General features: G+C 38.1%; 1 protein-coding gene across 3 annotated transcripts in view; it reads right to left on the bottom strand.

Moving 5' to 3' along the window:
• Nucleotides 1-12752, bottom strand: part of LOC117435009 (phosphatidylserine synthase 2-like) — a 50357-nt gene extending 37605 nt beyond the window's left edge. Inside the window, exons 1-2 of one of the 3 annotated variants that reach the window (XM_034057847.3) lie at nt 11849-12752; nt 402-503 (exon numbers count right to left, since the gene is read on the bottom strand). In XM_034057847.3, the coding sequence (XP_033913738.1) occupies nt 402-503; nt 11849-12066 (320 nt within the window). In that variant the 5' untranslated portion in view covers nt 12067-12752. Of the gene's footprint in view, nt 1-401; nt 504-10515; nt 10671-11848 lie in introns of those variants that run through there. The other 2 variants (XM_034057846.3, XM_059002733.1) reach the window with 2 other exon arrangements.
• Between the last annotated feature and the right edge of the window lie 10481 nt (nt 12753-23233).

Here is a 23233-nt window from a genome sequence, read left to right as displayed (position 1 = left end):
GTGTTACATTAGCATTTCACAACTCACATGAATGCAGTGCAATAAGAACACACAACAGGGAAAGAGAAGGGAGTTATGCAATTTAATAGCAGGTGTCAGCTTTTAAACAGCATGACACTTTTATCATGTCCTACTGTGACAGCATGGAGGGGGGTGGAGGGGGGGGGGGTAAATCTCTGCAGTCTAATATCAATTCAAGGAAAATAACATTATCAATTGTTTCACGCCAAACACGTTCAGGCATATTTTAATAAGCTGCCACAGAACTTGCACAGTAGATGTCTTAGTACACACGAGGCATTCTAGTCAATTATAACAATTTACAGGCACAGTGCCAGCATAAAAACGCTCAGCACCAAAACAAATGAAGACTTGTCAGAGGTTTTCACAGGTTTCCTTACCTCTTGGTGTTGTAGGCAGTGTCCTGAGGTGTTTCTTCCAACAGTGTCACATACCCCAGTGCACACGTCAGAATGAACAGCACTGTCACTGTGTGGGCCCTCCTGCAGAGACAAGGGACAGAGAAACCGATCAGAACACAACCCAAACCCACTCCCGCACTGCACGCCAGGGCTGTCCAGGAAAGAGTAATCAGAACACAATCCAAACCCACTCCCGCACTGCACGCCAGGGCTGTCCAGGAAAGAGAGATCAGAACACAACCCAAACCCACTCCCGCACTGCACGCCAGGGCTTTCCAGGAAAGAGTGATCAGAACACAACCCAAACCCACTCCCGCACTGCACGCCAGGGCTGTCCAGGAAAGAGAGATCAGAACACAACCCAAACCCACTCCCGCACTGCACGCCAGGGCTGTCCAGGAAAGAGAGATCAGAACACAACCCAAACCCACTCCGCACTGCACGCTAGGGCTGTCCAGGAAAGAGTGATCAGAACACAACCCAAACCCACTCCCGCACTGCACCCCAGGGCTGTCCAGGAAAGAGATCAGAACACAACCCAAACCCACGCCGCACTGCAAGCCAGCGCTGTCCAGGAAAGACAATAAGGTTGGACAGGTGCTTTAAAAGGATAAACTAGATTTAGTTTTACAAGGTTGTCAAAAAAACACCTGCCATAATGCAGTCAGTAAGCACAGATGTGTCTGCAAAGCATTTAAATACTGGTCTGGATGATTACATGACCATTCCTCAATGAAGTCTACAATTCCTTCAGTGGGTGGACATTTTTAGGTCAAGTACTGTCTAGACTGGCCCTGAGCACTTCTTCAGACTGTTCCTCATAAAACATCAGTAATTTGAATGTCAACCATAAGTCCTCTTTTAAAGTCTGTCAAATTTGCTGTTGTGCACATACTGTAGGAACTGAAACTGACTTGCAACAGGGAGATTACACTTTTATATACATGGTGACCCATAAGTCAGGCATCATCTTTCAGGTGTGAAATGGTTTTCAGCAAAGAGGAACGAATTCATCTCATGTTCACGTGTGGTGCCAGATTAAACGGACAACATCCTGATCTGCAAATTATAGAATATTGCCTAAGATGCCTGATTTATGAGACACCCTGAAGAGCACATTCCACTTCCATACAGGAAGTATCCATTTATCCTGTCCATTGGATGTAAATTGGTGTCACATTTTTGAGTGTAGAGGTGCTCCCATACTGGTTTCCACAGCTTAAGAACATAACAAAATTTACAAACGAGAGGAGGCCATTCAGCCCATCTTGCTCATTTGGTTAGGGTTTGTGAATGAAACTGGAAGACCAAGGTAGCCCCAATTGTGCCTTGTTTAACTTTCATTTTGCAACTTTGCCCTTTTTGAAAATATATGTTTACACAGCCCTGTTCCATTTTTTTTCTAAGTTGGCTTTTTTGGTATGTATGGAAAATGTTTTGGTTATATATCACTCCTTTGATGTTATAATACATAATTAAATATATAAAAGTAATACACATGCTAACTCCCTAGTCCACATCAATCTTTACAAGCATGCTAGGTTACAAGTTTTGCTTTTTCAAAGACAACAGAATAAGACTTTGATTTCTTGTAATCTACATCAGCTTTTTGACTCCTAGCCACCGACTCCAGATCATTCAGAATAATCACTTGATTTAACTACACATCATACAAAGCATCATATTGTGACATTAGAGTATTGTTACAGTACATGCTGGATACCAGACACTAAAGTCATTCAGTAAGTTATTTGTTGGCTTTTATTATTAACGGAACAGTAAAATTTATTATGCTCTGATCACTTTATTTTTTATTTAACCAGGAAAGTACCATTGAGATTAAAAATTAATCCCCCCCCCCCAATACAAAAAACACACCAATTCAAATGGACACAACCAATACAAACAAGTTAAACACATTCCGAAAAACAAAGGAGCATCGACCAAAACAAAACATGTCTCAGCTACATACAGTAGATGCCAATGTTTTCTTTAAACTCCTTTAGAGATATCAAAACACTGAGTTTCACTTCCTCCTGAGGTTTATTCTAAGACCAGGAGCAAGAAAACTGAATGCCTTTTTTCCCCAATTGCGTACAAACTTTAGGAACTGTGACACTTAGAACAGTCTGAGATCTAAGATTAGAAGTACTACTAGAGGTCAATAACAAGTTATTAAGGTAATTTGGGATTTTGCAAAGGATAGCCTTATAAACAATTACGTACCAATGTTTCAATCTTTGCAAAGACAATGACTAGCTATGCCCCCCCCCCCCCTTTCTGTTTCTTGCATAACCAGTCAGTATTTTCCCCCCATTAAGCACCATGGGGCTGATTTAAACTTGCACCCCGCCAGGATAAGCCACAGCTACAGTAGATTGTATTGGAGCAGTTTATAGCACTGGGGAATCACTGTGGATTGCATCAGTCTAGGAGGAGCTGGTTGATGCAATCCAGGGGCTTCACTGGCACTGAAGATGCTCCAATAAAATCCATCTGGGGCTTATCCCCGCGGGGACAGGGTTATCAGTTTGACTCCGAAGTACAGCAAATTTGGAACATCTTCCCTAAGGCAGCATCTACTCTTGCCTTCACAGGGGAATGTGCCCAGAAAACAAACTGAACTGCAACTCAAATGCATTCTCGCCAAGTCCCTGATGTCTTGAGAGAAGTCTGTGCCTTGCTTGCAAATAAGACTACGTTTGGTATACTTGCATTGGAGTTCTGGCATCGTATTTTTAAGCAGAATATTCAATAAACGACAACAATTTTGTTGTGGATGCAATAGGCTAAACTACAGTAACCTGGTAACATTTGTAAATTCTAATTTGCAGACCTTTACAGTAGACTTTGAGTATGCACATTTCCTAAAGCACACCTAAAGAGTGAATTGAGCAGAATTCAGGAAATGTAAGTTGATGTGTGATTTTAATTCTAAACTTTTAGAGGAAGCTCAGTCTATGCACCACTAGAACATATTGGGGTAATTCCGTGACAAATCTGGACATCTTCGTCTCACATTTAAAAAAAACTTGTTACTGTACATGTATGGTGTTTTTTTTAAATGGAAAAGTTTTAGGTTTTGAGCAGCTCCATTGACATTCAAATTGCTATATATCAGGATCCATTTGAGATAGAGATATGACTTTGGTTTCATTGTCTTGGAAATTGCTTTGTAAATTAAGTTCATTTAAAATATGTTGATGGCCATTCACTTTTAATATCTTTAGCATTGACCCTGAAAATCTCAAAAATGCCTAGTATGTATCCTGCTCTGGCCAGTGATACTGGCTTGATATTTCACTTGGGTGCATGAATCTGATGAGGTAATCAGCAAATTCATTTGACTTCTGTGTCAGTACAAACCAGAAAGGAGTGTCATGTCCACAGGATATGAATGATCCTACTTTAAAAGTCATTAACTGCATTCTCCTGTTCCTGAGCACAAGCTTTGACACTGAAGCTGACTCTGTCAGCTCTGGACAATACACTTTGGCTCATTTCAAGGCTTTCACCAGACTGAGAAATTTTGATGAAGTGATGTAATCGCTATGTTCCCTTGTCGACAATGGCATTCCTAAACCTGTTTTGTATGTGTACTGCATTTAGGCTAACACCTATATTTGGCCTGCATATGTCTGACAACGGTCAAATATTTTACACTTGAATAACATCTAAATGTTTAAACTAATAACACCCCTAATCTAGAAATACTACAAGAAACTGTACAATTCAATGACAAATGTTTTCATTGAATTTTACAAAGTTTCTTTTGGTATTTTTCAATTTACCACTAGAGTGTGTTATACAGTAGCTATGGATGACATTAATATACATGTACTGTATGGAACAAAAGTGATACTCTCAAACTTGTTCTTAACAATGTCCTTACTGAGTCTCCAAGAACAAATCTGTATTACAAACCAGTCACAGGGGAATGAACCCAGCAGGGGATAAGAAGCCTTCCTGAGTCATCGTGTTCACAATCTGTTACTTAGCGATAAGGCCAATTGTTAATGAAGGGATTTAAAAAACAAAACTTGCTTTTAAATAACATGGGGTAAAGCCATTTGCAGACAAGAAACAGACTTGTTTTATAAAAGACAAAACAATTTTTGACATGCATAAAATTGTATGCCAAGTACCGTAACATTTTACTTTCCAACATTTTGCACCAGTTACAACTAAGAGAAAGGTAGAGGGAAGGATCATCATTTCATTATTGTTTTAACCTGCTTTCCTCACCTGTATCTGTACATTTTAAATTGATTTTCACACCATTCCTCATTGTGTACAACCTGCAGCCATGCCGACAAAAATAAATAAATAGATATATAATAATAATAATAATAATAATAATAATAATAATAATAATAATAATAATAATATGACAGATTTTTATAACAAGCACAGATACTGCAGCCTACCATAATGGCGGGGCTTCAAACTTGAACTATCCCTGCATCCACTCCTGGCTTTCAGAAGTCCCCTTGTTTAGATACATTACACTATGTAACACAATTTTTGTTCCTGGGTAGTAAGTGTTATTTCCTAATTGCTTATGCCTCAAAAGTATAGAAAATGGCTATTATTCCCCACAAACTTTGCTTTTGTGACCAGGACAGTGATATTTTGAAATTTACCTATTTCCAATGAGAAAACGGGCGAATTTGTGTCTTTTCGTTCACATAATGTCAGAAAAAAACAACATATGAATCCAAATTAACATGTATTTGTACTAAAGTAATGCAAAAATGACTACAAAAGATTTAGAAGTGAGTAGTTTTTCGAGATTTACGATTATACTGTAAATCACTTTCACGAATCAGCCTCCAAATGTAGTCTCCCATCATGTTCTCGTTATACTGTCCTTCACTGACAGCTCATCCAGGAGCCTCAAAGCCGTGCTGCTCCATAATGGTAACAAGTACCCGTCTCTTCCCCTGGCTCACTCGGTGCACCTCAAAGAGGATTACAACAGCATCAAGACCTTGCTGGACGCCTTGAAGTATGATGAGTACGGCTGGGACCCCCGGAAGGTGCTGATGCCACCACTGCACATCAAATTGGGCCTTATGAAACAATTTGTCAGAGCTCTAGATAAGGAGTCGGCAGCCTTCAAGTACCTTCATGACTTCTTCCCTAAGCTGTCTGAGGCAAAGGTCAAAGCCGGTGTCTTCGTCGGACCACAGATAAAGAAGATCCTGGAGTGCAATGAATTCCCCAAGAAGCTCACTAGTAAGGAGAAAGCAGCTTGGAACAGCTTTGTCGCAGTGGTTCGGGGCTTCCTGGGCAATCACAAGGCCGAAAACTATGTGGAGCTGGTTGAGACTCTGGTGAAGAACTACGGCACAATGGGCTGTAGGATGTCCCTCAAAGTCCATATCCTTGATGCTCATCTTGATAAATTCAAGGAGAACATTGGAGCTTACTCGGAGGAGCAAGGCGAGCGCTTCCACCAGGATATACTGGACTTTGAACGCCGCTACCAAGGACAGTATAACGAGAACATGATGGGAGACTACATTTGGGGGCTGATTCGTGAAAGTGATTTACAGTATAATCGTAAATCTCGAAAATCTACTCACTTCTAAATCTTTTGTAGTGATTATTGTATTACTTTAGTATAAATACATGTTAATTTGGATTCATATGTTGTTTTTTCTGACTTTATGTTAACGAAAAAGACACAAATTCACCCGTTTTCTCATTGGAAATAGGTACATTTCAAAATATCACTGTCCTGGTCACAAAAGCAAAGTTTGTGGGGAATAATAGCCATTTTCTATACTTTTGAGGCATAAGCAATTAGGAAATAACACTTACTACCCAGGAACCAAAAAAAAAAAAATAATTGTTACACGGTGTTATCAAAATGACCAGGGGTGCGTTCAGAGCTCTCCAGAGCGTTACATGGCGCTTTCTATTGAATGACCTGCATGCCGAGAGCCTTTCGTATCATTAGCTAACACTCTCAGGAACTTAGTCGGTGGGCATTTCAAAATGGCGGAGGTACAATACCAGTGTGGCGACTGCGGAGTAATTCCCCCACATGTTGGACTTTTTGACCAATATATCTGTATGCATTCTTTTTCGTAAAAAAAAAAAAAAAAAAAATCTGATAGATTATTTAAATTAACAGTGCAATTAATTGACTATTTTTCCTTTTAAATGAAGTGAATCTGCAGCATTGCTTGCAGCTTGTTACTGTTTGTTCGGTTGGCCTTAAGGAATATTTTCTTAACTGCATTTAAAAAGAAAAATAATGAACAAATAGCGCTGTGTTAAAGGTGAACTATATGTAACGCTGCTTTTTTTTAAAAAATAGTTTTGCTATTTCCACGAGAATATCTCAGCTGTAAAGGCACAGCAGTATAGACTACACTGAACATAAAACCCTTTTTTTCGTGTCATAAAGGGGATGTTAGAATAAGATAACTTTGCTAAAATTAGGCACTTTTGCAGGGTTACATTTCTATCTAACCAAGAGCACATTATAAAACAAAATGATATATGTACTACAAGACTTAAATCATATTGGAGAGAAAAAACAAACAGTAGTACTTCAATTGTAAGACTTCAGAGGAAAAGAAAAGGCAGGTGCAGGAGCTCATGGAAATGCACAAGTTGCACCTGGGGTTGCAAAACAAAGAAACTGCTAGAGTCATTCACATATGTATTCAAAGAATCGTTGAAGAAATAATTTCTTTGGAAAGTTTTTATTTTTTATTTTATTTGGTGTATAAAAATGTTACTGGGTTGAAGAATTGTTGAAAAAATAAATTGTTCTATTTTTGGAATTTTTATTTTATTTTGCTCTACAACAATACTTACATATAATAAACTGCGTAAACGCTTACAAAGCGTAAACTGCACAGTAGCCACCTGTAAATAAAACATGCAATATGCAACAATCACAGTACTGAGGAACAATGCTCTCAACGTAGTTTTCAATCCGTACAGGACTCTTGCACGTGTTTGAATTCACTGCTGCTAAAGCCATGTGTGTTGGCTCTCGATGCAAATGCAACAGAGGCATTAAACAGCTGACTCTGCACAATCTTCCATAAATTCATCCAAAAACAATGGAAGTGCTGTGTTGAACCTATTGAATGCAGCGCAGGTGTCAGGAGTTTGAAAAGCAGCTCTGAACTGATTGCATAACCACAGCATGAATAGATTTGCTAATAGAAGTTGTTTTTGCTAAGGCCAGAACAATTTAACATCAAACTCCTGGCTCCTGATAATTAAAGTAACATACCTAATTTAGTTCTGAAACCCAATCGTGCATTGCTAGTGTGAGTTTCAAGCACTGGTAAAGTAATCTCAAAAAGCTATCCCTATAGTAGCACAGTCACCTTCAACCACACAGCACAGGTTTTATCCTTCAATGAGATAAGCACACAGCTGTGCGACCAGCTTACCCTACAAGACAGCGCTGTTTATAGAACTGCTCAGCCTTCCAGGGTTCAACTACAGCAACCAAATGTCTGCCTATTTTACTAAAGGACCATTGGACTTTGTGTTCCCTGCATTGGACACATTACTTTCAAAGGAATTGCACATCTAAACTGGTACAGGTTTTGTTGGTTTGTTTCCTGGTTCATTCTTGGAAATAAGCTGACTGCTCAACTTAATGAGGTTTTCCTGGTGTGTGTACATTTTAAAATAAATGTACTGTAGGTCAGACCAAGGTGATGAGAGTCTGATCAGGGCTCTCCAAAACTTTTCCCCTGGCAAAGAATGACACATACCGCTGCCACCATATGTGAAAGATTTCACTTGTATAAAAGGTTCGATAGCCCTTTTGAAGCAGACCAAGAGACAAGAATTGTATTTTTTTTAAGCATTTTCATGCAGATTGTATTATTTAGAGAAATAAAAATAAAAACAACAAAACAAAAACAAAACCTAACAAAACTCCCACATGGAGTACTAACTAATCTTTCTTATTTTTTCAGTACTAACTACTATCAGACAGATGTTTCACAGCCACACCCCTGCGTTTCTTGGGCAGGAACAGAAGTTAACCCTTTCCCAACACATTTCTTTCAGGCAGGCATCTCTAGATGAGGGCCATAGTGGAAAAGTATTGCTCCGAGGGAAGACTATTGTTACTGACAGGGAGCTATAATGCCCGAAGCCGCAGGCATTTCATTCTCCACTATGAGCTGAGTCTGTAGTACATATTTAAGAGTCAGTCAAAATAATAATGCTCCTCAATACTGAGCTCTGTTCAAACAATCCAGTTCGAATTCTTCCTCTCTCTGTCACTTAACTCACACACTCAAAAACACAAAATTCAACCACATTTCTCATCCTCGACCTTTATTATATTAATAAAAAAGAAAATGCGGAAAATAATTTTTTTTTGCATCCAAACAAAAAACAACTATACTTAAAACATGAGATCTTTGGCAAATCATATTTTTAAAACCTTCTTTTTCCCCTTCAACAGAACTAATTGAACTTAAGTCGATATTCAGTTAAAATTGTGAATTATAAAGAAATTCCTAAATATATATATAAAATATAGCAATACAAGATACAGCTGTTCCGTTGGTATATTAATTTTTGAACACCATTTGTTTGCGCATCTTTTGACAAACTGAGTTAATTAATAACAACTTTCTTTCGCTGCGTCGGACGTCAGTAGCACGGCTTGGCAGTGGAAAAACAACCCAGGCTCTCCTTAACCGCACCGCGAGGGCTCGGTACGACCCTGGTGCAGTTTGGTTGTTCAGTGGAAAAGAGGCATGAGAGGCAAGGTTGGATAGTAAATATGATTTATATACTGAAAAGGCATAAATATTTGCAAGCCTTTTATTATGCGTTTTCCGTGTATGAAAAACAACGTAAACATTTTTGGCATGAATATCTTAGTGCATAGTAATACACAACTATCAGTGCAACAGGCCACCAACATTTCTGGAGCAAAATAGGTTTTATGGGTGTAATATTTTGGTCGCAAATATTTATGGCTTCACAGTATTTTGTTTAAATATAGCTGATACAGCAGAAGTAAATAACTAAATAACATAAATAAATAACAGAAAATGTTTCTGAAGTTCATACCGCATAGTTATCAAAGTTTTTTCTTTCTTTTGTATGTTTTGTAATTCATTTTCTGTTAAGTCACAGAATCTTCATTCAGCCATTTTCTCTTGTTTTTAGGAGTGGAGGTGGAGGGCATTCCTTTGAAAAGGGGTGGGACTGACAGTGATGTGAACCAATCACATGTAAGAGGGAGACTATTGCCCGGTGGTATAACAATGTTAGGGCAATAGTTCAATCTATTTTTGCTCCCATGATAAGGTTTTAACCAATCACAGGTCTGAATTTACAAGCACTGACTCATTATATTTTATACATATAGATGTACAAAGGGGCTGTTTTTTTTAAATGAATGCTTTTACTGTACATTGGAAGGTTGTAACAAAACCAAAATAAATAAATAAAATCTAAGACTAAAGACAGCTTGTTACAGTACAGTCCAAACCTGACAGTAGACTACTTAAAATACGTGCAGAAGACAGTAAAGACAGTAAGGTCCAGTACAGTAAGTTCTGCCGATTAAGTGGGCCTCTGCTCAATTTAGCCAGTCCAGATCTTTGGGTATTAAAATTACCCCTTGTCTCTCCACAGAAAGCTGGGACCGAACAGTAACTATTGTATCTACCTACAAAGATCTTTGGAATAACATTGTTTTTTTAAAAAGGCAACAACTAAACCAAATTCTCTCAACATTACAGCGCTCTAAAAATAGTCAATTTTCAATTAACGCAGAGGTAAAATAATGAAATTCAATAACTACTACTAGTAACTCAAGTAGAAAACATCTGAATCTGAACACTGAAGGCATTAGCCGAAAACCTATGTTAAAATAATTCCTACAGGTATAAAAACACAAAAGTGGTACATGGCTTCTGCCTGTCACTTGTTATGCAAGTACTGTAGCAAACGCTGTCTAAGCTAGCACCATGTTTCCACAGCTGCTACTGCAACCTTCAAAGACACCAGTTTTGTTAAATAGCCTGCCTAGTACATGACCTTCACCTGTCAGAATGCCAAACTGAACTGCTACAGGACCTACCTGCCTCCTGATACCAGCTGCATGGCCTTCTCTTTCTGAACCCCATATAGACCGCGGCTCAGCAGGCGCTGCAATTGGGTTTACCTCATAGATGCACCCGGCCGGTTACAGGTGCGAATCATGCCGAGGGAGAATCTGGGTAAGTCAGTAGCACTACATCTACCTACGGTGCACCACTTCAGCATGGGATGTGTGTGTGTGTGTGTGTGTGTGTGTGTGTGTGTGTATACAGTATGTGCCTACATGCATGTGTATGTGTGAGTGTGGCTGGACCTGTGCAGAACCGGTTCTTCAGAAAGGCGTAACACTTAAGTCCCATCTGTCTTGAAGGATCCCACAGCACTTTGCTGAAGAGGCATAGTTAGGGATATTACATGTATTGACACCTCCAATGCTTAAGGCAGATTATACACCGATATAATTTCTATCCCCACCCTCAGGCTAGCTTGCATGGATAATTGTAGGTGGACCTGGAATGCTTAGCCACTAAGTCCCGACCACTTTAATAAAAATCAATGACAAACCAAATATGGTACAATTGGCTGCCTAGTTTTCTTTATTAAAAGTAACAGACCTTGAAGCTGCGATTTAAACCAATTTACTGCTGCACCTAGCAAGCTGACAAGGGTGATTAGAGGGGAATGTGGTTTCACAGGGAAAGGTTGTGTTCCTCTATTGTTGCTACTGGTAAACTACATTTAGGGACTGTAAACAGGCCGCTCTGTTTTCTGATAAAGCCCAGGAGGCTGTGGCAGATATTTACGATACCAAGATACTGTAAGGCTGGAAAGGTTTAACCAGTAAACGAAAATAAAAATCCTTAATGGTATTTTAAACGTTTAAATGGAAAGCAGTGTTTTATGCAGATCTTGCATTGATTCTCATTTTTATTATTCAAATTTGATTTTAAACCACTGCTACTGAGTAGCCTACTGTGTGTAAAAAACAATGGAAAATATGAAAGAAAAGAACATAAATATGACTAGACATCAAGTCTACTTTGTCATTGCAAATGCGTATGACGGTATAAATGACCATTTAAACAGAAAGTTTATACGTATAATATATATTTTTAGTTTTACACCAAGGTATTAGTTTTTGACATCAATTTAAAAATGACTGGGAAAATTACAGGCAAGTTAGTTAGCCAATGAAATAACAAGCTTTCATTAAAAAACCAGCTTTGTTAATGTCTATCCAAACCATGTCTAATCTATCATATTCATTCACTCAATATCCAAGCCTGCATAAATATGACTGACAGTGCTATGGCAGGTGTTCACCATATTTGTTTACCACCAAAGGCATGAGAGTCAACTTAATTTCTACTCACCAGAAAAATGTGTTGGTTCCATCATCAAAGACTTCTGTTTCAGTGGTCCTCCTGAAACTGTTCTCTCTGGAAAACTGTACAGAACTCTTGGCCTTCATGAGGTCAGGGACTGCGCTGGAGCTGAAGGAGTGAGCCAACATATTGACCATTGACCCATTGACTTGGTCTTCTGCAGAGGACCTCCTCAGCGGGATACCTTTCCTCTCCACTTTGGTCATTCTAGGGTTGATAGTCAAACAGATGATCAGCAGCAGAATTATTTGATGAGCTTGTCATATATACATATTTTTTTTCAGATTAAAATTAATGTTAAGGGATCAGTGAAGTTTCAGATTGTATTAAGCAGCTTTCCAATCCAAAACGAGGTATTTCTTGTCCTGCTAAGAGTTCACAGGTGAATGTTGCATCGCCTAATATTATCGGCGTCTGCTGTTCCTGTCAAAATCTTGAAATGGCTTATCACTAATATGTCTTTCTTCCAGGGAGTACACGAATTTTGTCGTTGTTCAAAATCTTCTCGTCGTTGTCATAAATCCTCCGACTGCATTTAAAAAAAGCAATGTCAATGTAGCATTACTGCATCTGACTGAAAATAACATACTTAATACATTCAAAGTACTGCCGTTATTACTTGTATGTCATTGCTGCACATGTACCCGAATGGTTCTCCAATATTAATTAATCAAACCGCTTGACAAATGTTTGTTCCACTCTGGCGAGGAGAGGGCTATAAACCTTATAAAGCCAAGTCCGCCCTATCTCGAAGCGGTCGCTGCACTGCATGTGTGCAGGGGGCCACTACAGCCAATCGGAACCCGTTCTGTGAACATCATTATAATAAATCGGCAGCGCGAGTTGGACCTGCTTGCTGTTGTCACTTCTTTTATGTCGAGTTACACAAATCCCTGACGTCACTGAACCGTGCGGATTTGGTCATTACGATGCGACTACATGTTATGAAACACAGTGCAAGTGTATGTGTGTTCGGTAGATAAGAGTTTTTATAAAGTTTTATTACGTATGTGAAGTTGCAGTTGAATAAAAAAAAACGTTTTTTTTTTCTTTTCTTTTCAGTTATATTTGCCCCCGTTTAAACACGAGAACGTTACCTTAACTTTTTCAAAATAAAGCTTATCGGTTCTTGCGACCTATTATTACCGTGGTAAACAGACATGTAATCCTGTGGTATTTTTACAGTTAAACACTTGAGAGCAGTGAGATTGTGTGGTTAGGGCTCTGGACTCTTGACCGGAGGGTCGTGGGTTCAGTCCCAGGTGGGGGACACTGCAGCTGTACCCTTGAGCAAGGTACTTTACCTAGATTGCACCAGTAAACCCCAACTGTATAAATTGGTAATTGTATGTAAAAATAATGTGATATCTTGTAACAATTGTAAGTCGCCCTGGATAAGGGCGTCTGCTAAGAAATAAATAATAATAATAATGTTAATATGTAACCCCTTAACAGATATGTTGTCATCATATGATAAGGTATCTAAAAGGTCATGGGCTGAGCCAATTTGTGGTCTGTAATGTGATGTCTGAAAGAGTTAATAATTACCATAAAAGCATGTGTGTAAAACAACGTTATCTATCAAAGTGGTGACAATTCTGATAAAGATCATTCTGATCTACTGTCTCGTTTAATGTTCAAGTACCTATCTTCTAAAATCGACCCGCGTCCATCCCTCCCAGCTGCACTGAAAAAAGTGACTGACTCCCAACTTTTCGTGGCGGGTCAGGTCAGGGAGTATGCAGAATCACAGCCCGGCTTCAGGCTGTGACTGATAAAACCACAGGAGATACCGTGGTGAGACCACATTTTGTTACTGCTTTAGTTTGGGTGCCTGGTTTTATATATTTCATCTTGACACGTTTCTGAGCTCATTTATTAAGTATAAATACTGTTAAAAATCAGCTAATAAATAATAATAATAACAACAACAACTATTATTATTATTATTATTATTATTATTATTATTATTATTATTATTATTATTATTATTATTATTATTAAAACAACTAGAAAAATAAATGACCGATCAGACAGGGATCATTTGCACAGAACAGGCTTTTTAATGCATTTTCTTTCAAGCTGTTGAAATATATATCTGGTTCTGTTGTTATTTCTTTACTGGAAATACAAAGTATGTCAGATTAAAAATACAACTAAAACTCTCAGTCCAGCGAATGTAGCAGATTGTAAATCTTTTCAAGCCGTCCAACCAAGCAAACTCAATCCAGTTTCATCAGGGGTTACACAAACACAGTACTAATTAAATGAAAACAGCAGAACACTCTCTGTTTTTCTTTGAAAAAAAAAAGCTTAAATTAATTTCATGGCTAATATACCGTATTATTTGGTTGTATACATTCTTGTGTAAGTTACAGATCATTAAACTTAATAACTGCAAAAAAAACTGCTTGTTAGATGGTTGAGCTGGTTTGGCATTGTAACAATATATATATATATATATATATATATATATATATATATATATATATATATATATACAGTACTGTGCAAAAGTTTTAGGCAGGTGTGAGAAAATGCTGTAAAGTAAGAATGCTTTCAAAAATAGACAAGTTAATAGTTTATATTTATCAATTAACAAAATGCAAAGTGAGTGAACAGAAGAATAATCTACATCAAATCAATATTTGGTGTGACCACCCTTTGCCTTCAAAACAGCATCAATTCTTCTAGGTACACTTGCACACAGTTTTTGAAGGAACTCGGCAGGTAGGTTGGCCCAAACATCTTGGAGAACTAACCACAGTTCTGTGGATTTAGGCAGCCTCAGTTGCTTCTCTCTCTTAATGTAATCCCAGACAGACTCGATGATGTTGAGATCAGGGCTCTGTGGGGGCCATACCATCACTTCCAGGACTCCTTGTTCTTCTTTACGCTGAAGATAGTTCTTAATGACTTTCGCTGTATGTTTGGGGTCGTTGTCATGCTGCAGAATAAATTTGGGGCCAATCAGATGCCTCCCTGATGGTATTGCATGATGGATAAGTATCTGCCTGTACTTCTCAGCATTGAGGAGACCATTAATTCTGACCAAATCCCCAACTCCATTTGCAGAAATGCAGCCCCAAACTTGCAAGGAACCTCCACCATGCTTCACTGTTGCCTGCAGACACTCATTCATGTACCGCTCTCCAGCCCTTCGGCGAACAAACTGCCTTCTGCTGCAGCCAAATATTTCAAATTTTGACTCATCAGTCCAGAGCACCTGCTGCCATTTTTCTGCACCCCATTTCCTGTGTTTTCGTGCATAGTTGAGTCGCTTGGCCTTGTTTCCACGTCGGAGGTATGGCTTTTTGGCCGCAAGTCTTCCATGAAGGCCACTTCTGACCAGACTTCTCCGGACAGTAGATGGGTGTACCAGGGTCCCACTGTTTTCTGCCAATTCTGAGCTGATGGCACTGCTGGACATCTTCCGATTGCGAAGGGAAGTAAGCATGATGTGTCTTTCATCTGCTGCAGTAAGTTTCCTTGGCCGACCACTGCGTCTACGGTCCTCAACGTTGCCCGTTTCTTTGTGCTTCTTCAAAAGAGCTTGGACAGCACATCTGGAAACCCCTGTCTGCCTTGAAATTTCTGCCTGGGAGAGACCTTGCTGATGCAGTATAACTACCTTGTGTCTTGTTGCTGTGCTCAGTCTTGCCATGGTGTATGACTTTTGACAGTAAACTGTCTTCAGCAACCTCACCTTGTTAGCTGAGTTTGGCGGTTCCTCACCCAGTTTTATTCCTCCTACACAGCTGTTTCTGTTTCAGTTAATGACTGTGTTTCAACCTACATATTGAATTGATGATCCTTAGCACCTGTTTGGTATAATTGTTTAATCATACACCTGACTATATGCCTACAAAATCCCTGTACCTAGAAGAATTGATGCTGTTTTGAAGGCAAAGGGTGGTCACACCAAATATGGATTTGATTTAGATTTTTTTTCTGCTCGCTCACTTTGCATTTAGTTAATTGATAAATATAATCTATTAACATGTCTATTTTTGAAAGCATTCTTACTTTACAGCATTTTTTCACACCTGCCTAAAACTTTTGCACAGTACTGTGTATATATATATATATATATATATATATATATATATATATATATATATATATATATATATATATATATATATATATATAAAGGCATAATGTGGTGCTATTGCTGTCCCAGATTCCCTGAGAATCAATAAGCTAGTGAATCTTTTGCTTGTTGGTAGAGTATGTAAATGAATACTTTGCATAGTCGTTTCCTATAGTTACCTATTGTAACCCATCCTCCACAAGCAATGTATGGCAAAGTATACCCTGTCCTCTGTCCAACCATTCATTTTATTAAACCAAGATTGTGTAATAACCAAGGCTTTCATATTTTCTTACCTATAATTAGCAGCAAGTTTCTTTGTTTCTAGGTAAAAACAGTTTATTTTTTAAGCTAATGTATCTTCCCACAACTATACGTTTATTTCCTGTTCATCAGGTATTAAGAACCCACCGGAGCCTCACACTAATGTTCAGTGCTAGGCAGGTGGGATCGTAATAACTGGTGCACAGGAAATCACATTGGCAGATTTTACCCCAGTTGAAATCAAAGTAGATGCTATAGTCAGAGGTGAAAGTAACTTAATTTCTTACCTGTGTAATGTTATTTTCAGGTACGTGTTAATAAGTGGTACTCAGCGCACTGAGCTTGCTCGCGCATGCCTAAACAACTTCTGCTAAGAAAGCAGAGAAGTGCCCATTCAAATCTGATACGTTATGCTGTTTTCTGTCTTGTACATCTTTTTAAATTGAATTTATCATATTTAAGTCTTTTATGTCGTTTTTAATGACATTTGTCATATTTTTCCACCATTAAGAAAATATTATGCAAATATTTGTCATATGCAATACATTGGTTGACAGGCAAGTTGAAAAAGGCATGCAGATAGAATAACTAGCTAGAAAAAATAAATCAATCATTTTTTTGTATTTTTATTTTTTATTATTTGTGTATTTTTCCTGAGGGATATCAGACAACACCCGTTAGGTAAACTGTTCCTCCACTACTACCACTCATTCAATGAAAATTGATTTGAGTTTGTTTCAACTACAAGTCTGCTATCAAATGGCAATAATTGAATAAATTGTGTCACATAAAAATGCTGAATGAAAAGGTCTCTAAACCCCTCCTACTGTGTGCTTATTTTTTCCTATTTGGTCAAAGAAGCTCGTCAAGGCTACTTCCAGCAGCTCTCAGATAATAAAGGATTGCTTGGTACGGCCTTTACGTAAGTTGCACGAGGTTACGAGGTCTTGGGTCTTGGACGTGAAATGTACAGACAGACGCCCCACATATCTATAGAACACGTGATAACTTATGCTAAATTATATTAATAGCAAGTTTAATCACAATTGGTTAAGAGTACAACCTCCGCCAATTACATACTGAAATGTCATGGTTGCCATGACAACAGAGAGACTGTCACAAAGTCAAAATGATGCCCTCTTATTACTTCATGCTTATGTTTAGCTGTGTCACAATGCAGAACTCCCAAACACAGGCAAGTACAAATCAAGACTAAATCTACATTGTCAACGCAGTCTGTACCAAAAGCAGTTCTCAGAAAATGGAAACTATTACTTCAAGAACTATTTGGCAATCAAACAAATTAAAATTTAACAAATTACCAGAGATTTTAGAAACCCCAGAAAATAGTAAGGAATCTGCTTCTCAATCTGACCTTGATTGGTAAGTTTTTTTATCCGGGGAAAGAAAAAGTGTTGATTAAAAGCTGTAAGCTTTTGGGACAACACTTACTTTACATTTATTTTGGACTAAAAAAAGGAAATATATTTCTTGGGTATCTAACTATAGTTTTACAATTATATACTGTAAAATTACTTTTTTTCCCTCTATATTCTTAAATATTTATTGTATTGGTCTGACTGGAAAAACTGCTGCATAGGACAGATGAGTAAATATATAATATTTAAATTTGTCATCAATGAACTGCCAAACATTGCAGGAAAAGTTGTATCTAACAGCAAGACTGTTTAATTAAAAGTCTTTTAAATTACAAATACAGTTCTAACTCTGTATGCTTGAGTTTCTTCTATGAAAGGTGACTTATAATAGGTTTATATAGTGTATGTGTTGTTGGTATGGGTATGAAATATCAGAGTTATCTTAACTAATGTATAAATGTTGTTTAGAATCACTTTGTATCATATTCTAATTTCAGTCATCACACACTTGTGACTTTTTAAAACTCAAGGAGTTTAAAGCACCAATGACCCTCCATAGACCTCTCAGATTCATGTCTTACTTGGTACACCTGGGGGGTCACCATTAATCTATGCCCCTGCAATACTCTGCCGCTAGTGGATTTAAGAAATTAATCAGTAAGAAATACCACACTGAACAACCGTTAATGGTTGGACAGGATTTTGAGAGCTCTGTTAAGGCCAGAGGGTGCTTTAAAGAGTTCTAAATCTATTGTATTCCATATGCTGTGGATGAAAATCATGGTGACCTACACAGTGATGGGAAAAGTGAAGCCTCCTGAACCACTAAACCCTCTGAATCATTTGGTTCGCAAAAAGATTCACTGAGCCGAAGCACATGAAGCGCTTCATGCTCTTTAGTGCCATCTCTTGGTAGATCTGCACAACGCAATACATTGAGAGTAAAGACAGCCCCCTATCTCCAGAGAGAAGGCATTCAGTAAAGTGGACAATTGCACTGATGCTCAGAGAAGGCAATGTATTATATTGTGACATTGCATACACTTTTGACATACAATATCAAGCAATTTCATTTTTAATTTTCTCGGTTATTGGGCATAATTTAAACAATCATTTCAGTGTAAAGGAACATTTCAGTGCATTTTCTAAAGACAGAGCTCGGCCGTTGCTTTTTCGAAATTGCCTGGAATATTTATTTTACATATCAACCACTAATCCGACTAACCAATAAAACCTTCTTAAATAATCATAATAGAAATATAAAAGTGTTGTCCAATCGAGAACAAGCTCTTATTGCCTGAAATAAAAGATAGCGTAATTTGATGAGTCTTAAGCAACCGTAGTGTGTAAGATGATAAGTAGGACATTTTGATTCATACTTACAAGCAGATTCTTCAGTGGCACCAGTAGTATAGCTCTAGCTTTATAATGCACAGTGGTGGAAATAGTGGGTTTGAACTATGTTTCCATTTTTACAGAAATTGTGTACTCTGTATCCTTTATACACTTATGATAGATTGGAGGATTTTGGTTATTTACCAATAATGTTCATAAAGAGCTCTGTCTGTACATACTTAATGCTTTTTTGTTTGTTGTTAATTTGAAAAAATATGTAAATGTTTATGAAATATAAAACAAAAAGCAGTATCATGATTGAAAAAAAAAATGTTCCTTTCATCTTGACTGAAACAACACACTGTGAGCACTGTTGACAGAAAGAGGACGTATTGGGTAAAATAGCTACTGCTAAACACCGTTCAAGGGTCACATGACCTAGTGGTTCAAATGAAGCTTTGCTTCGTAACACTGTTTGCTTTTATTGGTTCATGTGGAGTCGAATCAGCTGAGGCTTCAGTCCCATCACTAGACCTACATGTTCATGTACTGACACCAGGAATGTACTGTTCATATTCTTGTAAAATAATTACTTACTTGTATACCTTATTTTTTGCATTTAAGGGTGCATTTTTCTGTTTTTAACAACAGGTTAACAAGCGACAAATCTGCTTCTATCAGGGACTTAAAGAGAACAATCAAACATGCTTTTGCCTGCACAGACATCTCTATTAAAAAACAAGCTGATAACGGCTCAACTGTTGTAAGTACCCACAATGTTCAATCATTTTGATTGAACTATTTCTAAACTAGCTACTGTCTTGCAGTCAGATAACCCATAATTCAAGTGTAAAGGCTTCAAAATAGCTGTGAATTACAGGGTTTATATCTGATACAGATGACCTCAAAGACACTGCTGGGGTGAATTGACCAAGGAAGTGCAAGAGTATACCTGAAAATAAGGCATGCACGGAGAGAGTGTTATTTAACCTAGCATGGTGCTAGATAACATTGTATATATCTTATTCAGATAGCATGGATAATATCAGTCTACCCGCTATTTCTGCCATGCCAGATCCCCTCTATGGGATTGCAATGTTATAATACACAATTTGTCGTCTATAATGTTCTATGTAATCATTCTTTCCCAATAGGTTAAGAACCCTGTCTCCTGCTTCCCTGGACTGTTTGGAAGTTGGAAGTATCCTGAGATGCTCTTATGGACACACAGACCTCCCCACTAAACTAAGTTTACAATCAAAAGACAGACATCCATTCTGAGTTTAGCAAAGCCTACAGCCGAACCTGACGTGGAAACTTGCAAAAAGGCACTGGGCAGCAGTGGTTAGGGCTCTGGACTCTTGACTGGAGGGTCGTGGGTTCAGTCCCAGGTGGGGGACAGTGCTGCTGTACCCTTGAGCAAGGTACTTTACCTATTATTTGTTTATTTAGCAGACTCCTTTATCCAAGGCGACTTACAGAGACTAGGTGTGTGAACTCCGCATCAGCTGCAGAGTCACTTACAATTACATCTCACCCGAAAGACGGAGCACAAGGAGGTTAAGTGACTTGCTCAGGGTCACACAATGAGTCAGTGGCTAAGGTGCGATTTGAACCGGGGACCTCCTGGTTACAAGCCCTTTTCTTTAACCACTGGACCACACAGCCTCCTACCTAGATTGCTCCAGTAAAAACCCAACTGTATAAATGGGTAATTGTATGTAAAAATAATGTGTAAAAAATAATGATTTTGTATGTAAAAATAATGTGATATCTTGTAACAATTGTAAGTCGCCCTGGATAAGGGCGTCCTAAGAAATAAATAATAATAATAATAATAATATGGCAAATCTCGTTTTGATATTAATCATTAGAACTGGATAAAATTAAAACTGTCTGAAATTAAAAATATATAAAATATCTAAAGTGACTGTAGTTAACAAAATAATTCCATTCCATGCACATTCCTATATAGATGTCAAGTGTGTAGTTTTAAAACATGATATCTAGTACGACACTAAGTTAAACAAATCTGGTCATGGTCATTCCACCTGGAGAATGAAATGGTCCCCACCCCTCTAGGGCTTTCTCTCCTGTCATTAACCAAACAGCTGCTTCCTCTTATGATTGACATGCTTTGCAGCCAGTAAGATGGTTGACCCTGAAAGCACACTTGAGGTAAAATGAGTAACAGATTTCCTAGAAGACAAGCCAAGCAAATTTAGAACTTTCTTTAACCTAGTATAGTACCAGATCACAGGACGGTGTTCTCCTTGGACGCTAACAAAGCCAGGAAGGAGGCTTTGAATAAACTTTATGAACACAAGTTACTGAACAAACAGCAGAATCAGCATTAACACATGTAGACTATTTTTAATTACTAAAACTTATTTTTTTTTTATTACGCTATAAATACTGGTTACCGGTACTTTTATTCTTTACATGTTTTACAAACAGTTCATAAACCATGTTCGCTTTTGTGTATGAGGTACCTGAACTGAAGAACAGCTCCATGTAAGTAGAATTTTTTTTTTTTAGTATTGAGGTATTATTTAGGCTATTGGAAATACCCATGAAGCAACATAGTCTTCACTCAAGCTTCATTTTCCCAGCAGTGGTCAACCAGACCACTGATGGAATTCTGAGCAAACCGCATTACTCTTGGAATATTATGGAAAATGTTTGTATTCATGAGCAACAAAAACTAGTACTGCATAAAATCATGAAAAAAAGCAAACAAAAACTTTAAAAGTTTGTATTTAATTAACGTACCCATTTTCTAACAGCAATAGAACCCTCATAAGCAGGCTTTACCTTCGGCTCGGGACATTTAACGGCATGAAGCAAGCCTTTCTAGACATTAAAATGATATTCTTTGAATTTAATACTATACCACATGAGGCAACTGTGACATAGTTGCCCTCTCGATAGCTACTGGGCGGTATCTCACTATTTACACCAACCTTAGTCAGGTCAAAGTTAAAGGGTTTACTGTGAACACTGCTAAGCTCGAAAGCCACTATGTTAAGTGAACTGAATTCCTTTTGTAGCTTTTACTGCATTGTTTCCACAGCTGGAGACACCCTACCCTTTTGAGAGTGAGTCTGAGCCATTGTGTGCATCCTCCAGGAGTGTCTACAAAAAGCATAGAAGAGCTAATGAAGCTAGAACTCAAAGAGACTTGTCTTGCTGCACTTCTTGAAGACGTTAGGTAACTATCATTGTCATAAAAAGCTTTAAATCATGCGTTATTTAAAGAGTAGCTTAAAGTTACATTGTCATAATCATCCACTTGTTTATGATGTTTGCATTCATTCTGAGTGGGTGCAAATACTGTGCTTTTTTATTTTCTTTGCTGAGATTTTTTTTGCTCCTTAAAAGAAAGAAAGTAATCAAAAGGCACAACTGGAGTCAAGAATGTGTTTAAGCATCTTAGCACACTTTTATTTACAATATTACAAAAGAAAACACTAGCTCTATGTTCAGAGCCCTGAACTAAAACACTGAAGGTGGTTTGCCATCAGTGTTTTAAATGGAGGACCAAAAATTGAGGACTTTTGGCTTCTGTTCCCTTATCCATGATGGAGTGCTGTCCAAACAACCCTTACCAGCGTCCTAATGTGTCAGGTTCTTGTGTGGGACATACACTCCATCACAGTTTGCAGAACCCGATTTGAGCCCTATATAGTAAATCGGTGTCCCTGGCATGGGAAATGAAAGGAATGTTTTATTTGCTACACTTTAGCAAACCTGTTGCTTGTGTTTCAGAGGCACCCTGTCCGATCTCACCAGAGAGCATCAGATTGACAGGCAGCAGCACGGACGCATGCTCCAGCTGACCGCACACTTCAGACAGAATGTGAAGCGCTTCATCACCCTGGGCAGTGACTGCAATGTCCCCGAGACACTTGACAGTGTCAAACCACAAACCAATGACACTTTGACCATGTAAGACCTTTGTGAGCTTTGTACTACTGACCAAACAGCTACCTAACCCTGTATACTACTGTTCAGTGCAGGTCAGAACTTCTAAGTAACTTGGCATATTCAAGTTAGAAAAACATTTATAGATGTCTGTTTTTTATTCCAGTGGTATTTTTACTGATTTGATCAAATATGTGTTTGGAGACTATTAAAGCATTCAACAAAAACTAGACAAGACATTCTTTAGTATGGTAATGGTTTTAAGATAAAAATCTGAAACCAGGTCAAATCGTACATGTCATATGAATTCGCTTTTCCTATCATCTTGCTAGAACATGGCGTCAGTGGAGGGTACAAGTGGGTTCGATAAATGGACAT

Source organism: Acipenser ruthenus, chromosome 28, assembly GCF_902713425.1.
Source record: "Acipenser ruthenus chromosome 28, fAciRut3.2 maternal haplotype, whole genome shotgun sequence".
Taxonomy (NCBI): domain Eukaryota; kingdom Metazoa; phylum Chordata; class Actinopteri; order Acipenseriformes; family Acipenseridae; genus Acipenser; species Acipenser ruthenus.
Note: the sequence above shows the minus strand (reverse complement) of the source record. Positions and strands in the feature narration are given on the sequence as shown.